The sequence below is a fragment of the Otolemur garnettii genome, unplaced genomic scaffold, assembly GCF_000181295.1.
Source record: "Otolemur garnettii isolate 467f Iridium unplaced genomic scaffold, OtoGar3 scaffold00113, whole genome shotgun sequence".
Lineage (NCBI taxonomy): Eukaryota > Metazoa > Chordata > Mammalia > Primates > Galagidae > Otolemur > Otolemur garnettii.
Genome location: NW_003852508.1, coordinates 3,372,113 through 3,393,306, shown reverse-complemented (window position 1 = coordinate 3,393,306; position 21,194 = coordinate 3,372,113). Strand labels below are relative to the sequence as shown.

At 34.1% G+C, this 21,194-nt stretch overlaps 1 protein-coding gene across 5 annotated transcripts in view; it reads left to right on the top strand.

The window, feature by feature from the left end:
- The window catches only part of ARFGEF1 (ADP ribosylation factor guanine nucleotide exchange factor 1), a 141,234-nt gene that overhangs the window by 94,309 nt on the left and 25,731 nt on the right, over nt 1–21,194 (top strand). For all 5 annotated transcript variants that reach the window (XM_003797250.3, XM_023517550.1, XM_023517549.1 and 2 more), the window contains 11 exons: nt 482–633; nt 4,988–5,116; nt 6,226–6,384; nt 6,629–6,779; nt 12,065–12,155; nt 17,218–17,258; nt 17,349–17,518; nt 17,899–18,050; nt 18,187–18,359; nt 19,583–19,743; nt 20,673–20,803. In XM_003797250.3, coding sequence (XP_003797298.1) covers nt 482–633; nt 4,988–5,116; nt 6,226–6,384; nt 6,629–6,779; nt 12,065–12,155; nt 17,218–17,258; nt 17,349–17,518; nt 17,899–18,050; nt 18,187–18,359; nt 19,583–19,743; nt 20,673–20,803 — 1,510 coding nt within the window. The remainder of the gene's footprint in view (nt 1–481; nt 634–4,987; nt 5,117–6,225; nt 6,385–6,628; nt 6,780–12,064; nt 12,156–17,217; nt 17,259–17,348; nt 17,519–17,898; nt 18,051–18,186; nt 18,360–19,582; nt 19,744–20,672; nt 20,804–21,194) is intronic.

The following is a 21,194-nucleotide window of genomic DNA, read 5'->3' as shown; positions in this document are numbered from 1 at the left end:
ATGCTCATATCTCTGTTTCCCTAATACTTTTATTATGGCAGTTGTACCTACTCTTTCTCATTGACTCCTAGTCCAGGCATATTTTTCAGGTGAAATTAATATAACACAAAATTAACCATTTAAAAGTTAAGAATTCAATAGCGTTTAGTACATTCACAATGTTGTGCAGTCACCAGTTCTTAATCTAGTTCCAAAGCATTTCAGCACCCAGAATCACTTCAAACCCATTGAGCAGTTAACTCCTCATTCCCCCTTGTCCCAGCCCCTGGAAAACATCAGTCTACTTTCTGTTTCCATGGATTTATTCATTCTGGGTATTTCATATAAGCAGAATCTCATAATATGTGACCTTTTATGTCTGGGTTCTTAGGATTGTTTTTAATTGGTGCCAGTTGGTGATATTTATTATTTGATAGTAAACATCAAAATGGCATTTTTAAATGCTTTATATCTTAAATGCTAATAGTGTTTATTGTTTCAGATGTAGCCAGTGAAAAACAAAGACGACTTCTGTATAACTTAGAAATGGAACAGATGGCCAAGACAGCTAAAGCTCTCATGGAAGCCGTCAGCCATGTTCAGGCGCCTTTTACAAGTGCAACACATTTGGAGCATGTGAGGCCCATGTTTAAGGTTAGAATTTCTAATAATTGCAGTATACATTTATATATTATTTAGTTCAGCATATTTTTAAGTTAAAGAAGTACAGTGATACAGCACATCAGTATAGACCTAGAAGCTATAGCCTTGTTATTTAAGGATATGGTATATACAAATTTTCTGTTATTTAAGAAGAACAAGAAGAGTTATGTTTAACTCTTAAGTTATAACTTAACTGGTATATAATCTTAGAAATTGAGAATAGAAAAGTTTTAGAAAATGATCGTTAATCTTTGGCCTATTTTTCTCTAAATGAGTTACACATAAACCTTTGTAGTTATTCTAATTCAGATTTTTTTTTTTTTGAGACAGAGTCTCAAGCTGTTGCCATGGGTAGAGTGCTGTACCATCATAGCTCACAGCAATATCCACCTCTTGGCCTCAAGCAATCCTCTTGCCTCAGTTTTTGTATTTTTAGTAGAGTTGGGAGTCTTGCTTGTACTCCAGCTGGTCTTGAACTTGTTCTAATTCAGATTTCAAAGTGATATTGATGCTCTTGCTCTCTCACAGTGCTTCTAGCCCAGGCACTAGTTGAGATTTCTGAGTATGCTTGCAGCCTAGAAAGTAGGGTAGAGAACAAAAGGGAACATTGTGTTTGTAGGGTGATTTCATGAAAATGAAACATGTTGGTTCTTTGAATTTAATTTTGCATTCTTCTTCAATTATTTTTTTTCTGTCATTCCTCCAAATTTTAGAATGAGTAAGCAGTGGATTAAAAGGGTTGTTTGGAAGTGGGGAAGCATCTAGTCGAGTCTGAAAAGAGAAAGGGAATAAATTATATTCTAGTTTATGAGGCAGTATATAGTATGATGGTCTGTAGAGACTGAAGATCATCATTCAAGTTCTCATTCTGATTCTAACTATACATAAGTATGGGCAGTAAAAGATTACTACAAGATTCCTGTACTGCTTTCAGCTCCATAATTTTCTTCAAGGTCTATGTGATACACTGTTTCTAAAAGTTGATCAAGAATTATGGGATGAGAGTGAGGGAGCCATGGATGCATGTTAGAAGGAATAGTGGCATGTAACTGGTCTTACCTTGTAGAGTAATACAGAAAATCATGTTGAAATAGAAGAAATGGGCTCGGCACCTGTGGCTCAAGCTGCTAAGGCACCAGCCACATACACCTAAGGTGGCAGGTTCGAATCCAGTCTGGGCCTGCCAAACAACAGTGATGGCAGCAACGAAAAAATAGCCAGGCATTGTGGCGGGTGCCTGTGGTCCCAGCTACTTGGGAGGCTGAGGCAGGAGACTCGCTTGAGCCTAGGAGATGGAAGTTGCTGTGAGCTGTGATGCCACGGTACTCTACCTAGGGGGACAGCTTGAGGCTCTGTCTCAAAAAAAAAAAAAAAAAGAAATAGAAGAAACACATTTTTTAATTATTATGAAGTACATTTTATACAGAAGTGTTTGTTTTGTTTTAAATAATCTTATGCCCTTATTTTGTTTATCTTTTCAAATAATGTTTTTCTTGATTGGGAGGTGGGTTGTGTAGAAGGTTACAAAACAAAAGTAATAAGGAGCAAGCCGTAATTCCACCACTCAGGAAAAACTTCTTTTACTGTGTCTAAATACCACTTTTCTATCTTAAACAGTTATGATCATACCATAGATTAAATTTTATATCTTGCTATTTCTCATGTAAGTGATTTCCCAATTTCATGAATAGTCTTTGTGGTCTATTGTCTGAATAAGCTATAGTTTATTTAAATATCTTCTAGCTAGAATTAAGAATATTTCCCCATTTCTGATGCTACTACCTTACGGCAGACATCTTATTTCCCTCTCTGATTGTAGCAGGATTCTCCTAATGGGCATCCTCAGGTCCACTTTTGTGTTCCTTTTACCTACCCATTTACAGAGGCCAGAGTGATCTTTTTAAAATACGAAAATGCCACTTTATACTTAAAGCTGGTCACTGACTTTGCATGATCAATGAAGCCTAACACCCCCACAGGGTTTGCAGACTTGCAGTGGTCTGGCTCCACCTGCCTCTTCAACATTGTCTCTAGTTCCCTTCCGTCTTTGCTATGCCACATTTATACCATATATAAATACCATATATAAATCTTTTCTGGGCATTCATAGACGGTATATCCTTTGTCTGGAATGTTCTTTCCTTTTTCACCTGAATAGTCTCCAGTTTAAATGTCCTGCCCCGACACCTCTAATCTAAGTCTAGCCCCATTATAACATAATGCTTTTCCTTCATTATAGTTACAATAATTAATTACATACAGATGCTCCTCAACTTACAGTGGGATTATGTCCCAATAAACCCATTGTAAATTGAAAATACTGTGTCTAACCTAAAACATAGCTTACCCTAGCTTACCTTAAACATGCTCAGAACATTTATTTACCTTACCCCACAGTTGAGTAAATTCATCTAACACTACAAAACGTATTTTATAGGACCAGGCGTGGTGGCTCACGCCTGTAATCCTAGCCCTCTGGAAGGCCAAGGTGGATGGATCACTTGAGCTCATGAGTTTGAACAAGAGTGAGACCCTGTCTCTACTGAAAAAGAAAAACTAAGACAAGATGACGAACTCTTGAGCCCAAGAGTTTGAGGTTGCTGTGAACTATGATGCCACGGCACTCTACCAAGGATGACAAAGTGAGACTCTGTCTCAAAAAAAAAAACCAAAACCGAAAACAAAAAAACCTATTTTGTAGTAAAGTGTTACTATTGCATGTAACTTATTGAATATTGTATTGAAAATGAAAAACGGAATGGTTGTATGTGAACTATCATAAAGTTGAAAAATTGGTCAGGGACCATCTGTATATATATTATTTGTGTCTATTATGAGGCAAAGGACCGTGTCTATTTACTTTCCCCAGTTTAAAGTGTAGTTCCCAGCTTGTGTTAAGTGCCCAATAAATAAGCATTGTCTGGGAGAAGGAATGAATGATAAAGCCCTAGAAAGTAATTTATTATATTAAGGGCCATTTTAAAGAACCTTTTTACATGTTGCCAAATTGTATTCCACAAAGGTTTATAAAGTTATGAGTTATATTGTTTATATAACAATTTCACTGTTGCATAAATATTAGGTGTAATTTGATAGGGAGGGATCATTTGTCTCTAATTCCTAATGGAGTTAGGAAATTTTTTCACTGGCTTAGGAACCATTTGTATTTGTTCTTGTATAAAATATAACTCAGGTTTCCCAACAGATTTGTTGTTTCTCTATAATAGAATGTGTGATTTATTCCTTTCCTGGGGTACTTTGCAGTTAAGTACTACTGCACTGCATATGTTTCCCATGGCTTCTCTCTATAGTGACAGTCTGGGTATTGTAGATGAGGAAAAATGAGGTCCAGAGATGAAATAAGTGGCAGAGCTACGACTAGAACCTAGGTTCTGTGGCTTATGTTCCTTTGTTTAGCGATTGTAAACTTTTACTTCTCAGCTTCCTGAAGTTTAGAAATAAAATGCTGGGTAGCTTTGTTTGCCTTAGTAATATTAACAGCCTTATAGATCTTTGAAAAATTCTAGTTGCCATTTCTATAGCACACTGGTATAAATATTTTTCATCTTTGTGGTGATACAGTTTTGCTTTGGCATGATTTACCAAAAGCAGTTGAATCCTTTCTTATCAGACATTTTAAAGTTATGTTAAGGTTAATTAGGATTTTCAGTAGTCAAAAAAGTAGCTCTTTTTTGTTTTATAGTATAAATTTCATTAGGTATTCAGACTTTTGATAGTAAAATTTTGACAAATATTTGTGTCTTCCACAGTCTGTGATGAAGGTGTATTTTACTGGACTTAAAAAAAAAATACATTGTCCAAGTAGGAACCAGAGATATCACTGATGTCTCAATGTAAAATATCTGGCAGTTAAAAAACTAGGCTAAATGATGTTCATGGAGCTGGCTTAAAGAAAAGAGAATAATGTTTTTGTTGTAAGCAGGAAAATGAATAATATAATAAAGAGTCTTATTCAAAATAAAGAGTCTATGAAGTATTACAAGGTACTAAGCTAGAGATGAGTTCTGAAGTTGAGTAAAACTAGTATTTTTATGCATGTTGACTATTCCTTTTTTAAATTGGTGTTAATAATTGATAGATGCTATTCTTAACATATGCCTAAGATCCATTACTGAATTTATGGTCTTGCTCTCCACTTACTTGGCCCGGGTAGCATTTTATAGTTTTTTTACCGTTGTCTAGCTTTTCAGATAGCTGTGCCAAAAACTTCCAGAACTGCCACAAGTCTTGTATTATTTGAAAGCTTTGGGAAATATTAATGTAGTATTATCATAAAATTTGTCACTTTATATTCATGATATATTTAAATTAAAAATTTTTCTAGTTGGCCTGGACACCTTTTCTGGCTGCATTCAGTGTGGGTCTACAAGACTGTGATGATACTGAAGTAGCCTCTCTTTGCCTGGAGGGGATAAGATGTGCAATCAGAATTGCATGCATTTTCAGCATTCAGGTAACAGAGAATTGTGCTTTTGTAGGTAGTTGGGGACAATTACTTATGTCATTACTGTGGTTTAAATTACCATCATTTTTTATGTCTGACTTATTAAAAACATTTCAAATATATGATGGAATTTAAATGAATCTTAATGTTTCTGAGAAGCTGTAATTCTGTATTGTCTGTCTAAAATTTATCATCATGACTTTGGTTACTATTTTTTTCCCTTATAGATTATTAGCATTATAAAAAGTTGCTAAGACTTTACATGTTAATTTGAGCATCTTATTTAAACATGTTATATATGCTTACTGAAGTTTATTTTATATAGTAGAACTGCTGTAAGTCCACCCAAAGGACTGTAACAAACTGGTCAACATATGGAAGTGATTGACATAAGGACCTTCCATTGAGTACACAGAGTGCAATGTCTAGTCAATGAAAATTAGGTCAACTTAAGGTGGTCAGTGTAGGGATGGGGTCAATTATGGAGAGTCTGTATATCTGTATGGCTTTTTAACTTAAGCCTAAGGATAAATTATCTTTAAAAGAACGAAGTAAGTATCCAGTACATAATCTTCATGAAAACAGTCCCTTTTAGTAATTTATGTATTTCATCTGAGGATAACTTTTAGTAAACTTGTCTTTTTTGTTTTTTAAACTCATTTCACATTTAATTATGAATGTTAAGTCTTACAAAAAGCAGAGCTTAGCTGTAGAGAAAAATAAATTTATAAATCAGGTCTCTGCTAATCAAGTACAGAGTACTTGAAACAAAAGTGCTCAACAAATTTTTTTTTTTGTATATGAATTCATTACTTATCTCTAAGATCTCATCTTGATTTTGAATTTAGAAATCTGTGTCTTCCTTGCTTTGTCATCTTAAAATGAAGGAAAATTTTAAAACTACATTGTGGTACTATGTATTATATGTCATTCATGACAAATGAAACTTACTAAGTTACAAGTTAAAAACTTACTAAACTAGTAAATAGAATTTGTCAGTGGGGAATTAGATGTCAATCTGCTGTATTTACAACCATGTAATATATAACTTGTAAATATACTTTTATATTTTATATGTAATATATAACCATGTAAATATACTTTTCTCTTTTTTATAGCTGGAAAGGGATGCATATGTCCAGGCACTAGCAAGATTTACCTTACTTACAGTGAGTTCTGGTATTACTGAAATGAAACAAAAGAACATCGACACAATAAAAACACTTATCACAGTGGCTCATACAGATGGAAATTATTTAGGAAATTCCTGGCATGAGGTATAATCACCTTCCTTTCAACTTTGCAATTTGGTTTATAAAATGAGCGAATGCTAAATATTCTATCACTGACATGCTTAGAAGTTTGGGGAGAAAATTAAATTAGGATTTTAGCTTTTTATAATATAATATAAAAGTTTATATTTGTATATTTTTAATGTTTAAATCCTAGCTGCATATATTTAAATATTTTTGAGAATATTTTTAACATGGAATTAAAAATTATTTTTCTTTCATAATTAAGATTCTGAAGTGCATCAGTCAGTTGGAGCTGGCACAACTTATAGGAACCGGAGTGAAACCTCGATACATTTCTGGAACAGTGCGAGGCAGAGAAGGATCTTTTACCGGAACAAAAGATCAGGCTCCTGATGAATTTGTTGGTCTCGGGTTAGGTGAGAACTTTTAAAATGCTTTTCATGGAGTTTTGAAAATGTTTTTATCTTCCTCATCATAAGTCACTTTCTTATAGCAGTGAAATATAATTAGAAAAAGTAAAATTTCCTTTGTCTAACTTCATGAGAAAAAGCAGAATGACTAGAGAACTCAGTCTTTTTTGCCTGGTCTCATTTGTAGCATTAAATGACCCTTACTTAGTCTCATTCTCTTCTTTGGGGATAGGAGAAGGGTACAGTTTAAAATTACCTGCTTCTGAGACTAATCAGGTAACTTAAATCTATAAAGGCTAGTCCAAGGTAATAGATAGTTGGGCAACTAGAGAAAGTGTTCACATTCAGATTTTTTTTTTTTTTGTGGTTTTGGCCAGGGCTGGGTTTGAACTCGCACCTCCACCATATGGGGCCAGCGCCCTACTCCTTAGAGCCACCAGTGCCGCCCCAAATTCAGAGTTTTTAAAGGCAGTGTACAGGCCTAATCAGACTCTTCTACCAGTATGAGACCTCTCTCCATGGCTTCTCATATGCTTAATGTGGCCAGGAATTTCCAGAATTAACCCAATAGAATAAAAGAAAATACTCATGAAAATGGGTAGAGTAGAATAAAAAACAATGTATTTTTAGTCATAAATGGAAGGAATTCCACCATGGAAGAAATATAGTTTAGACTTTGACCTTGATTGAATATTCTACTTTGGGGTTGGAATTTAATGTATTTTTTTCCTGACTGTACTTAAGTTACTTTTTTTTTTTTTTAGAGATAGAGTCTCACTTGTTGCTCTCAGTAGAGTGCCTATCACAGCTCACAGCAACCTCCAGCTCTTGGGCTTAGGCAATTCTCTTGCCTCAGTCTCCCGAGTAGCTGGGACTACAGGTGCCCACCACAACGCCTGGCTATTTTTTGTTACAGTTTGGCCGGGGCCGGTGTCCTACTCACTGCACCACAGGTGCCTCCCAGTGCTTAAGTTACTCTCACTCTCTGAGATTTAGTTTCCATTTTTTGTGAACTAAAAGTAATATCCGCTCATAGGATTGTTGGCATTAAATAATAATATGTATGAGTGGACTTAACATAATGGTTGGTATATTAGAAGCTTCTGGATAGTCTTTGTCTATCCTTCCTCTCCTACCTCCAACCAAGGAATCTAAAAGGAATGATTTAAAGAGAGCAGGAATTTTCTTTTAGTAATTTTTTTGTTGTTGCTAGCAGTAAAAATTCTTAGGCAATCCAAAACAATTTCAAACCTTATAAAGGATCCATAGGAAAAGAAATAAAGATCAGGACCATGTTGTGCCTTCAAGTTCCTGGTGGTAATCCAACTAAAGCAGCTAGCAGTGCAGTCTGTCCCTCTGATGCCAAGGTCTAGAGGTGCAGGTATAGATAACTTGGTGATCCTGCAGCAAGATTTAGACCTGCACAGTGACTTATATAATCTAGAAGTCCAGCTGTGTGCATTAGAAGTGTAATTAGTCCATGAGGTAACACAAGATACAGATGAAAATTATGTACAGGAAAGTGAAATGAATGTGTACTGATTGATTAAATAGCTTTAAAAAGATGTGGAGAGTGTGGGAATACTGAAATAATGACAGGTGTTAACTTCTGGGCCTCAATTTTGGCAAGTAGGACTATGTAATTAGGATACACTAAAAATAAAACACCAGTGCAATATTTTGATCTTCTAGAAGTTTTAGTCAAACAAGAGAAATAATGATACTTGCTGATAATGTTCACTTGAAAATAAGTTGAAATTAATTTGTTCACCATGCTGTTGTGCTACTTAAGAATATAAGGATATAAGATGAACTGTCTTCTCCCTTCAGAAAAAGAGAATTTTCATAAAGACCTTGCAATGACAACAGCTCAGACTTTCAGGCCACTTTAGAGTTCAATAACTCTCTTTTATGCTTTGTTTATACTGTCTCTCGTATGATCTGTTTTTCTTTTTGGTCTCTCCATTCTCTACTTCTGAATCTCAGGCTCTCATTTTTGAGTCTACATCCACTATAGTCTGTTGACTTGGCTCCTGTTAGGCAGAGCCCTCCCTTTGGACTGTCACATTGGTTAACAGCCAGCCCGTGTGGTAGATGTCCACCTCTGTTCCTCTGAGCCAGTGGTTCTCAGCCTTCCTAATGCCACGACCCTTTAATACAGTTCCTCATATTGTGGTGACCCTCAACCATAAAATTATTTTTGTTGCTACTTCATAACTGTAATTTTGCTACTGTTACGAATCATAATATAAACATCTGATATGCGGGATGGTCTTAGGCAACCCCTATGAAAGAGTCATTTGACCCCCAAAGGGGTTGTGAACCACAGTGGAGCCCACCTACTCAGACAGTAAATACTTTCTTGAGCAGGATTCTGTAGTCAGAATTTAAACTAGAAGATGATGTGGTACAGATAGTCACACCAGTTTGGCCTGTATGTAGAGTACATATGTTTTTGTTTTGAACTTAGATCCTTCTTTATTAATAGGATCTATGCACCAAGTAGTCTAGGTAACCAGGTTGAGGGGATCAAATATATATTTATTCGATTTTCTGACTAAAAATGAAAAAGTCTGTGCTTTTACTTTTTGGAAATGTGGAACTTTCCCTTGTTAAGAGTACAATCGTATTTATATTAATTTTTACAAGTATTTGAATTGTATGCATTTTGTTCTTTTAAAGTATATTAAAAGAACAAGATAGATGTAAGATACATGATATTTAAAAATTTGGTGGCTTGGTACCATAAATATTTAAAGATTATTGACACACATGCATCTTTGTTCTGAGTTAACCAAAATATATATGCTTTTGAGTAATTTATAGGATAAAACTAGGAACTCAGCCTATTATGTTATATACTGTCTTGTACTTCTTTGGAAGATTTTATATATTTGTGAAATGGGTTCTTTGGATTCCTAAACACCTTGTGTCATTATATTTCAATATAAAAGATATAGAGGTCTTATTGAAAGGGCATCCAGTTGGTATGTAAAGATAGCTATATGATAATTGGCATTATTTTCTTCTCACAAGTTTTTTCTTCAGTAAATTCCCGTAACAGGCTATGCATGTCAAGTGCACCTTGACACTATTTGCCTACCACTCCAGTTCTCTTGTCACTTAAGGCTTTCATTCTTGCTCACCTGTGTTATAGAAATAGGCTCTTAACTTATCTCCCTGTCTTCAGTATATCTTCCTATTTCAATATGTTCTACAGATACTACCAGGATTATTTTTTAGAAAATAGATTGGATCATGTCAGTCTTCTGAAAGGTCTTATAATGGTGATTACTTGATTTCAAATGTAGTACATTGAGCATGGGAGTCAAGTCTCTTCACATTATTTTTCTGGTCTATCTTTCCAGCTTTGTGTCCTGCTGCTGTTTTCTCCCTTTTTCTCTGTCCCCACTAAATTCTTCATGATGGCTATACCCAAGTGTGTTAAAATACAGTGTATGCTTACATGTTTCCATTGCTTGTCTGAATTGCTTTTCATTCTGCTTCCTTTTCCACTCAATCAAGGCTCAGCTTGAATTAGCATTTTATAATATGAGAAAACTTGCCATAAGCCAACACCCCTTTTCTCTTTTTTGGTCCTATCAAAATTAGTTCTATTTAGCAAACTTATATTCTATATAATTAGTTGATTTCACCCATGAAGTAATCATTACCTCGTATTAAAGATGTTACAAATTTGTCTTGTTTTCCTGGTGAATTATTGAAGAGAGAGATCACATCTTTTTTACATTTTTCAGTTCTTAGACTAGAATTTGAATTCATCTGGTTTAAATGGCATTAAGTTTGCATTCAGAAAGGCACTAATTGAGAGTTTGGTCAGTTGGGTCAACAGTGTTTATAGAGCACTGGCTTTGGACTTAATATTAAATAATGTGGGAAAAGTACAAAAAATGTCGATGACTTGATTCCTAACCTTAGGGAGCTCTTTATCTGATTGAAATGGCAACATTGGCTCGGTGCCCATAGCACAGTGGTTACAGCACCAGCCACATACACCAGGCTGATAGGTTTGAACCAGGCTCTGGTCAGCTAAACAACAATGACAACTGCAACAAAAAAACAGCTGGGCATTGTGGTGGGCACCTGTAGCCCCAGCTATTTGGGAGGCTGAGGCAAGAGAATCTGCTTAGGCCCAAGAGTTTGAGGTTGCTGTGAGCTGTGACGCCACAGCATTCTACCAAGGGGGACATAGGGAGACTCTGTCTCCCCCCCCCCCAAAAAAAAGAAAGAATGGCAACATTAACATACTTAAAATGTCCATAATTGTGTGATACTGAATGGAAATAATTCTGATTTGAGGAGTAATTAGTTACATGCTTAGCTCAGAGGCAGATAAGAAAATGGAAAAGAATCCTTCAGTGGGAACTCAAATTGTATTTGATAAGTAGATAAGTTTTAGGAAGTTGAGGGATGGTATCGTTTGTCTAGAATGTTGAAGGAAAAAGCCTTAAATGAGAGTTTATACTTTAGTAAGTAAAATGAAGGTGATGAGTTAGGAAAATTAATCTGGCAAGAGAACGAAAGAGAGGTTGAAAAGAGAATTATTAGTGGTAGAAATATCAGTCACAGAATTGTTCTATTAATCCACAAGTGAAATTATGAAGGCCTGAACTAAGCAGTGTGGAAATGATTAGTTGATATGAAAGATTAAAAGAAGGGTTTAGGGACTGAATATTGACGGTGGGGGAGGGGAAAGGTATCAAAGATGATTCTGTGGTTAAGAGTTTGAAAACTGGGGATATAGTTGTTCTACTTTGCAACATATGAAAAAGATAATGATTCATGGGAAAAGATAAATGATTCTTCCGAAAAAGAGGATATTAGAACATAGAGATAGAATGTTCAAATAGCATTTGAAAACAAGGGACTAGAGATTAAATGACATGGGAATTTTAATTATATGGAGTTGGAATTATCCTCAGAGGGTATTAACAGGAACTTAGGTTAGTGCTGTGTTTCTTAAACATTAAGGGAAATTATGTCTAATGTCATCAATTTTATGATCTAAATTCATAGTGCCCTAATTTATGTGACTTTTGCAAATACAGTTTGTGCATTATAACTGTGTATTGTGTTCTGCTTAGTATAGTTTATTAAGCATATTAGGCCTTGATAACTGTCACTGATGCCAAAAAAAATTGTTTGCCCAAAGCCTTAACTTCTTTTATTAGGCAAATGATTGATTTCAGAAATATGTTTTAGGAAATATAAGTGTCTTTCTTCCACTGAATTGTTTTCAAACTGAAACGACTCTCTTTTGTGTGTGGTAGTTGGAGGAAATGTGGACTGGAAGCAGATAGCCAGTATTCAGGAATCCATTGGAGAAACCAGTTCTCAAAGTGTTGTTGTTGCTGTAGATAGGTAAGGTATCCGTTTTATTCCCTTTTCAGATGAATTCTCTTTCAATTCTGTAGTATCTAGATATATTTTGTTCATCAATACAAAGAAAATTATTGCCAAAATAATTTTCCTAAAGTAATATAAGACTTTATTTTGATATGCTGTGGTTTAGATGATGTAGTACCTATAACTTTGCTTATCAGATCATAGAATATAAGGAGATTAACAGTATGAAAATCTAAGTTACAATAGGTATTAGTGGACATTAGGGACATGATAACTTTGAGAAAAAAGATTGCAGTTTTTATGGGAAACTTACTCCCATTATTATCACTATTTGAAAACATAATATAGTCTTATCTTTCTGAGTCCATGGTATAGGATTGCATTATGGATAAAATGAAAGGGTTTTGTGAGCAATTTTCAGTATAAGCTTTTTTGAAAAAGGTGTCAAGATATATGTATTATGTGCATTACCAGGTATTCCCCACTTGAGTTTATTTTCTAAAGAAAATTCGTGCTATGATTTATTTTATTATGGAGTATTTAATTTATTTCAGATTTATAAATGTCAACTTATACAGCAATATCTTCTATTGTTTTTTTGAAGATTAGCCTTTTCTAGAAAAATACCTCCCAAAATTAAGCTCACATTTTATAACACCTACTATTTTTTAACCACTTGTGATAGAAACTTTCAGAAATACAGTATGTACTATAATCCATTCTTGGTGGCCTGGGAACTTATGCTGATCTATTATATTACTTTGCTTTGAATAAAACTTTTTGCTCTAAGTACAGATAGAACTAGTGTTCAGTGGCTACTGAACCTGGAAATACTCCATAGAACTGTTTCCTTGAAAGAGTTCTTAATGTCTGTTTGCTATCCTTTTTTTCTAGGAAAGGGGAATCCTTTCAGTAGCCTCATGAGATGAGTATCAATATAATTATATAATATAATATGTTACTGTATTATTATATTATACTACAGTATATATTATGATATTCAATATTATAATACATTATATTATGATATTATATTTAAGTCCTCAATTTTCCTCAAACAAAAAGAGGAAATTGAAACACAAGGGGATTAAACATGATAGCTTGCTCATCCCCACAACCAGGCTACTCTTGTCTTGATTCTTGCGATAACTGTTTCATTCTTTCATTCATAGAGAATTTGGAGGGATGGATAAGGACAACCCAGCCCAAGTCTGAGTGTGTTCTCTTAACCTTTCTGCTTTTTAGCCTACACGTACAACTCTAGAACCATAATAGCTCCCCTTGTGCTTCTAGACCAATTTTTTCCCAAATGATTATCTTGCCTTCCAGAAAATCATCTTCACTATCATTATGAGAATCTATTCAGGCAAGATTCACCATTCTGTATACCATTTTTGTTTCCGTACTATACTTTATATGACCGCACCCAGTTCTCATTTATCCTCCTAGTCACTGTTTATTACAGGGATATGTCCCTCATATGAACAAACTACTTGCCTCTTCTATTTTAAGAATTTATGCTCTTTCAGAGGGGACTTAGTACAAATTTTGTTAGTACTTTGTCATCAGAAGCTTGTCATCACCAGATAGTTCTAAAAACATAACTGCAATGTCCAGTTTTATACAAAAACCTCAATATTGCAAGCTTTTCTGATAGTGACCATATTAAAAGTCACATATTTGATTTCTTATAAGGTTATATTATTCTTGTGTATGTCACTTTCTCATTAAGCTTCTTCTAAATTCCTTCCTGAATATCTGAGTTTATTTTCATATATTCCAACTCTGATCCATAACCACTTGGTGAGATAACACTAGTAAAGAGAGTGGTGGGAATATTGTCAAGCATCATCCTGAAGAGTTCTGTACTTGTCTAGCTAACAAAGTCTTTTTCCTGTTCTTAGAACTATTGTTCTGTGTAATCAGTTAGGACAGCTGTAAGAACTAAACAAGAAAAATAAAAATAATTCTTCTATGTTGAATTCTTTATAGCTTCTACAGAAAAAGATATTTTATTTAAAAGTTTAGGATGGTAAAATTTTCCAATTATCTCCACTTTTGTATTGGAATCTTGTATCATTATAATTTAGGAGAATGTTGGGCATTTTAATTTGGGAATATCTGATCCTCTACCATTTGCTAGTGCAGAATTTTCTAGGTATTATTAAGCTAGACCAATTTATAGTTTTACTAAACTGTGCAGGGGATAGACTTTGTCCAGGAAGGATTTGCTTCTAATAGCTAAAAATGTTATTTAGCATCATAGTATTTGTTTTTATTATTATTTTAAGTATACCAGATCTAGGTAATACTAAACTATAAATGGAACATTGTCACCTATTGGGAAATATGTATAGCTTATCCCCACTTCATTTGCTTATAAATTCCGTTCAGTTAGTTCTAAGAAATAAACGTTGTCTCTGATATTTTCACTTTGAGAAAACAACCTTTTACAGGAATAGTAATTTAGATTGTTTGCATGTTGCATACAGTTTAAAAGTTCATTTGATCCAGAATCTGCACAAATTTTGCCAACTTTTTTTTTTTTGCATCTATATTATAATGTGGATGAAGCAGTAATCTTATCAGATTTTTCTTCATTCATGTTTTTTAAGGCATGTCTTTTAGCAAACAAAGTTCTCATGCTTTTCATATAGGGAATAATAGAATTCATTTCTTAGGTAGATTTTGTAGAACATAGCTCTGTTCTCCTGCCCTAGACTCCACAGACTGCTGTGTTTTACCATATAGCTTATCTTCAGCGAAGCATTACTAGAAATAGAGTGACCCTATAGAGGCTACTAGAATGAGTAGGAATTTGAATACCCTTTCCCAGGATGCACGCTCCTCCTACCTTCCCCCATCACCGGTGTCTACAGAACCTGTGTGACTGCTAATGATCATAGTTTCTCCTTGTTTACTTTATTCTCCATCTTCAGAATTTGTTGTTTCTTTTTTCTGTGGTTTTATCTCTTCCCTATTCTTTATTCCTCTATTCCTTTCTATTTGCTTTCTTCTCAGTTAAAAAAAAATCCTTTCTTGGATTTGTGTGTGCCTTGTCTTGTTTCTTCTATACTATTTAATTTTGACTGTGTGTGGTGTGGCTTGTCTATAGCCATTACCTTCAGTGAGATTATCTGTAGTTTGAGCAATTAGCTGATTGATTATATTTATAAATTGATTGATTATTGATTATATTTACAAAGTCTAGCCATTTTAATTTCTTTTTCTTTCTCCCTTCCTTTTCCCTCCATTCTCCTTTCCCTCCCTTCCCCTTCCCCTTGCCCTTCTTTCCCTTCTTTCTCTTCTTTCCCTCTTTTCCCTTTCTTCCCTTTACCTTTCTTTTGTATTCCTCTCTTGCCCAGACTGTAGTGTAGTAGCGTGATCATAGCTCATAGTTCACTGTAACCTCAAACTCCTGGCCTTAAGCAATCCTCCCACCTCAACGCCTCAAAGTGCTGGGATTATAGATGTGAGCCACTGCGCCTGGCCACAGTTTTCTTTTTTGTTCATATGAGAGCGTTATAGTCTTTGTATGTTTTTAATTTCTGGGTCCAGTCTAATTACTGGATTAAATAAGAAAACTCTGTTTTCCCCTAGCTTGTGTTTTCTCCCAGGTTTCTGAATTATTGCCTCATTCTACTGACAAGAATAATATAGAAAAATCTTAAGACATTCCTTTACCAGGAGCTCAGATTCTAGTTACCATGTTGTCAGTTTCTAAATTGTTTTTGATGCCTTATTTTTGTAACTGGTTGCTAGGACACACAGATAGATATTCAAGGGCACTGAGGCTAAAAAACAATCATAATATACTGATATCCTTTAGATTGCAGTGGTTGGAAAAACTGGAATATATTTTAAATGCTCAATATTTTTTTGCTTAGGTCAGTACAAAGTAACATAGAAAAGTTGTTAAGAGGGTGGACTCAAGTCAGCCTGTCCTGGTTTGAATCTTGGTTCTACTACTTACTAGTTCTGTGACTTTGAGGAAAATACTAAATTTCTTTGTGCCTCAGTTTTTATTTATAAAATTGGGGTTGTAAGGGCAGCACCTGTGGCTCAAAGGAGTGGGGTGCTGGTCCATATGCCGGAGGTGGTGGGTTCAAACCCAGCCCCGGCCAAAAACTGTAAAAAAAAAAAAAAAAAAAATTGGGGTTGTAATAATAATACATGCTTCTCAAGGTATTTGTGATTATCTAATGAGTGGATATATATGTTTAATAGATTGCACTAAAATACAATTCACCTTGTGAATGATTTTAATAGATGTTACCCTTGCTACTAATATTTCTAAGTTTAATATTTGACCTGCTCCTGCCTTTAAAGATTCCTTTTTATTATGCAAATTGTATAGTATGCATTTTAAATTGAAGTCATTCTGGAAGTTACATCAAACCCTTGATTATAAACCCAATATGGGTAAAAATATAGACTTTAAATAAAGTGGACTAATACGCTTATACTGAAATCTTTTATGAAACTTTGGCATACAGAAAAAGAGCTCAGCACAGAAGAATGGATAAACTGGGGCACACAGCTCACTGCTAAACGTTTGAATGCCCTCAGGAAAGTGGGTTAGCCACTTTTTGGTTAAACTGAAACTTCTTGCAAGGTTATGGTAAATCACTTTTAATTTACCATAAATGAATTTTCTAATTAAGTGTACATTACTTGTAAAAGTAGAATTTTTCATTTTGCAAATTTGTTTAATGCTAATAGATAAACAGGAAAAATTAAGTCTTCTGTTTAGTAGCATGCTGATTATTCGTTAGTTTTACAAATAATGTTTAATTTTAGTATCTTATACCTTATACCTATTTGTAAATCTAATAAATTACAACAATATGCACTTACTCTAATAATAATACTGAATGCAAAGTGATACATAATGTGGTGAGGGTATAGTGGGAGAGAGAAATATCCAAAATATACTTGTTACTAAACCATATGATGGAAAATACTCATTTGGCTACCTAATTTTTTGTTCCTTTAAAAGAGGAAAAAATGACATCTTTTGAATTGACACAAGAGAAGTAATTTACAAATTTTTAAAATCACATTTTGTTTTCCCTAGAATATTCACAGGATCTACAAGGCTAGATGGAAATGCTATTGGTAAGTAATATATTTATTTTACTTGCAAACTGATTTTGGCTAAAAACTTTCAAGTTGAGCTAAAAAAATGTAAATGTATTTATATTATAGTGGATTTTGTACGTTGGCTCTGTGCTGTGTCCATGGACGAATTACTTTCCACTACACATCCAAGAATGTTTAGTCTACAAAAAATAGTAGAAATATCGTATTACAACATGGGAAGAATAAGATTGCAGTGGTCTCGAATTTGGGAAGTTATTGGAGATCATTTTAATAAGGTATTTGAATAACTATGGTATTTGTTTACATTTATAATAATTTCATTTATAGTTTCCTTATGATCTAATTGAGGCTTTTTTCCTTCCAAGTAGTTGTTTATTATTTCTTTATAATTAAATTTAGAAAATTTTTAAATCCTGTTTTTCTTATTAAAAATTGCTCTAAGTTTTAAATATTTAGTTATAACATTTTTCTTGTTGAGAAATATTTTTAGCATACCTAGGGACTTTTAGAGAATCTTAGAGGACTTAACTATTTGTGCTATTAATCAGGATTTACTTATCTGTGCTATTAATTATAACTTTTTCAGAGATGAAAATAAAGAATTGTGTATTTTTGCTACTGACATTAGCATCTTATATTTCTGTTGCTATTACAGGTTGGCTGTAATCCTAATGAAGATGTGGCTATTTTTGCAGTAGACTCCTTGAGGCAGTTGTCAATGAAGTTCCTAGAGAAAGGGGAACTTGCTAATTTCAGATTCCAAAAGGATTTCTTAAGACCTTTTGAACATATAATGAAACGGAACAGGTATTAAATATGTTGAATTGCTTAATAACAGAAAAATCTTAATTGTTTTCCACAGTAGGGGAAAAAACAGAAGAAAGGGGGAAAAAAGATGAGTTTAATCTGTATGCATATATAAGTAGTTATATTAATATTTTAGGTCTCCAACAATTCGAGATATGGTTGTACGATGTATAGCACAAATGGTTAATTCTCAAGCTGCTAACATTCGATCTGGGTGGAAGAACATTTTCTCTGTATTTCACCTCGCTGCATCTGATCAAGATGAAAGCATAGTGGAACTTGCATTCCAAACAACTGGGCACATTGTCAGTGAGTATTCTCTTAGCTATGTTCAAGTAAAAAAACAAAAAGCCTTTATGTGTTCAGAAGATAATTCAAGTACAAGATTATTGGACTGTTAGGAGCTTTAAGTTCATTAAAATTTGCTTATAGAACCAGGGTAGATAATAATAATTAAATTATTTTTATATTTAACATTTATTATTTTCCATATGGCAGACACTATAAGCATTTTTCATGTATTTAATCTTCACAGTTGTGTGAGATAAATATCTTTATTGTCCCCTTTTGTTATAGATTAGGAAACTCAGGCTCAGAAAGATTAAGCAATTTGCCTAAAGTCACAGCACTAATAAGTGATGGAACTGCTGCTATTAAGGCCATGGAGTATTAAAGCAAAGCCTTTGTTTTTGACCACGATACTGCACAGCCTCCTTTGACTTTGAGGGGGACCAAAATACTAAGGATATAAGTTAAGCCTTGTCAAGCTTTGTGACATTATTGTAGTTATCATTTGCTGAGTGCTTGTTTAAGTATTATAATAAATACTTACATTATTTTATGTGATAATTATACCTCTCCTGTGAGAATATGATTATTCCCATTATATAGATCAAGAAACTAAGATTAAAGGTTAAGAAAGGTTAAGTAATTTTATATATTCACTTAGTAGAAGTTGATTCAGTATCTGTTATGTACCAGTCACCATAATAGGTGCTGTGTTTATAGTGTAAACAAAACAGACATATTCCTCTGTTCTCACTACTCAGAGCAGCAAAGTAAGTGGTAGAGACAGACTTGAACCCCCTATCTGTTGGACGTCAAAGCCGTTAACCTTTAAGAAGTATGCATTGCATCTAGGCTGGGCGTGGTGGATCATGCCTGTAATCCTAGCACTTGGTAGGCTGAGGCAAGTAGATTGCCTGAGTTCACAGGTTCAAGACCAGCTTGAGCTAGAGCGAGACCCCCATCTCTAAAAATAGTTGGGCACTGTGGTGGGCACCTGTAGTCCCAGCTACGTGGGAGGCTGAGGCAAGAGAATCACTTGAGCCCAGGAGCTTGATGTTGCTGCGAGCTATGATGCTACAGCACTCTATCCAGGGCAACAATGTGAGAATCTGTTTCAAAAAAAAAAAAAGAAGTATGCATTACAGCTAGAGGTTGATGTATTTTTGGTATGACTAAGACTAATTGAAATAGTTATTTAATTGAATAATTAAAAAGTTATTTTGGTGTATTTTTCTCTATTTTAGCCCTTGTATTTGAAAAACATTTTCCAGCAACCATTGATTCTTTCCAGGATGCAGTGAAGTGTCTGTCTGAATTTGCATGCAATGCAGCTTTCCCAGACACAAGCATGGAAGCAATTCGACTTATTCGCCATTGTGCAAAATATGTGTCTGATAGACCTCAGGTACAGCATCATTTAGTAAACAAAATTTTGTTGAGTATTTATTTCTAATCTGAAATCTAAGTTTGGGAATAAAGGTACATAAAGCATTTATTTTTCAGTGAACCCCAAAATAATCTAAGCTTGATTCTGAGTTATGGTGACTAATGATTATAACTAACCATTGTTGAAAGTGTCAGCTATTTTTCTGATTCTTTCATGTGTTTTAACTTGTTTTATCTTCACAACACCTTTTTGGGATAGGACGTGTTGTAGCTCCATACAGATAAGGAAACTGGGCACAAAGAAGTTAAAAAATGTGCTGCTGGTTGCAGGGCTGGTAGAGTAAAGCTAGGATTTGAAACCTAGCCTGTGTTTGTAACCATGTCCTGCAGTGTTGCTTGTCTGTGCTGTGTAGCACTGAAGTCAACTGACTGGCTGATAATAGGCTTAAGCTCATAAGAGAAAGGTTGAATTGACAATGTGGCTGCCAAGTTCAACTTGCATATCTGAATCTATCTTTATAACAGTGTATCACAGATTCAGTGATAAGATTTTTTTGCATACTAACACAGACTTGACTTTCACATCTCCCCAGTGTGGTTAGTGTGGCTGCATGGTATCATAATCATTTAAATAATAAAAATGGAAATCTGAATTAACATGGCTAATTAATGCAGAAAGATTAATGGTAATAGCTGAAGGTGTCAAGTCAACTTTTGGATTCTAGTCCAGAGCTCTTTGTAGGCAGTTTCATTGTGCTCACTTCAGCAGCACATATACCATTAATAAAATTGTGGGCAGTTACAGTTTCTTATGTTTTATAAATTATTACTTATTAGATTGCTCCCTTTTGATTTATAAAATGCTTAAAATTTTTTTAAGAAATGATATGCTGAATGTACAGGTATTATGTTTTGCTTTTAATAATGTTACTACCTTTACTCTTGAAGGCTTTCAAGGAATACACAAGTGATGATATGAATGTGGCACCGGAAGACAGGGTATGGGTGAGAGGATGGTTTCCGATTCTCTTTGAGTTATCCTGTATCATCAATAGATGCAAATTAGATGTAAGAACCAGGTAACAATCAGTATTTGAAATTAAAATCTTGAAGTGTCTATTTTTACTTTAATCAAATTAACTTTTCTTATATATGCACAAGTTCACAGTTCTTAAGTCATGTGTTTTATCAAACATAGCAATTATTAGGCAGTTAGTAGAATTTTAAAATGTTAAATAGAACAAAACAAAAATGGAACTACTACATTACTTATTTAAAAATTTGATAATCTACATTTAATTTTAGCATCTAGGTTAATTTAATACTGTAAACTTTCCATCTTTTAATATATTTGTTTCTAATTGCAAATCAAAATTAGTAGCAAAATTTATTTTCCAATGAATGGTTGAAGAATTTTAAAATATGTATTCTTGGTGGATTTTAGGTAAAGAACCATTTCTTTTTTTTTTT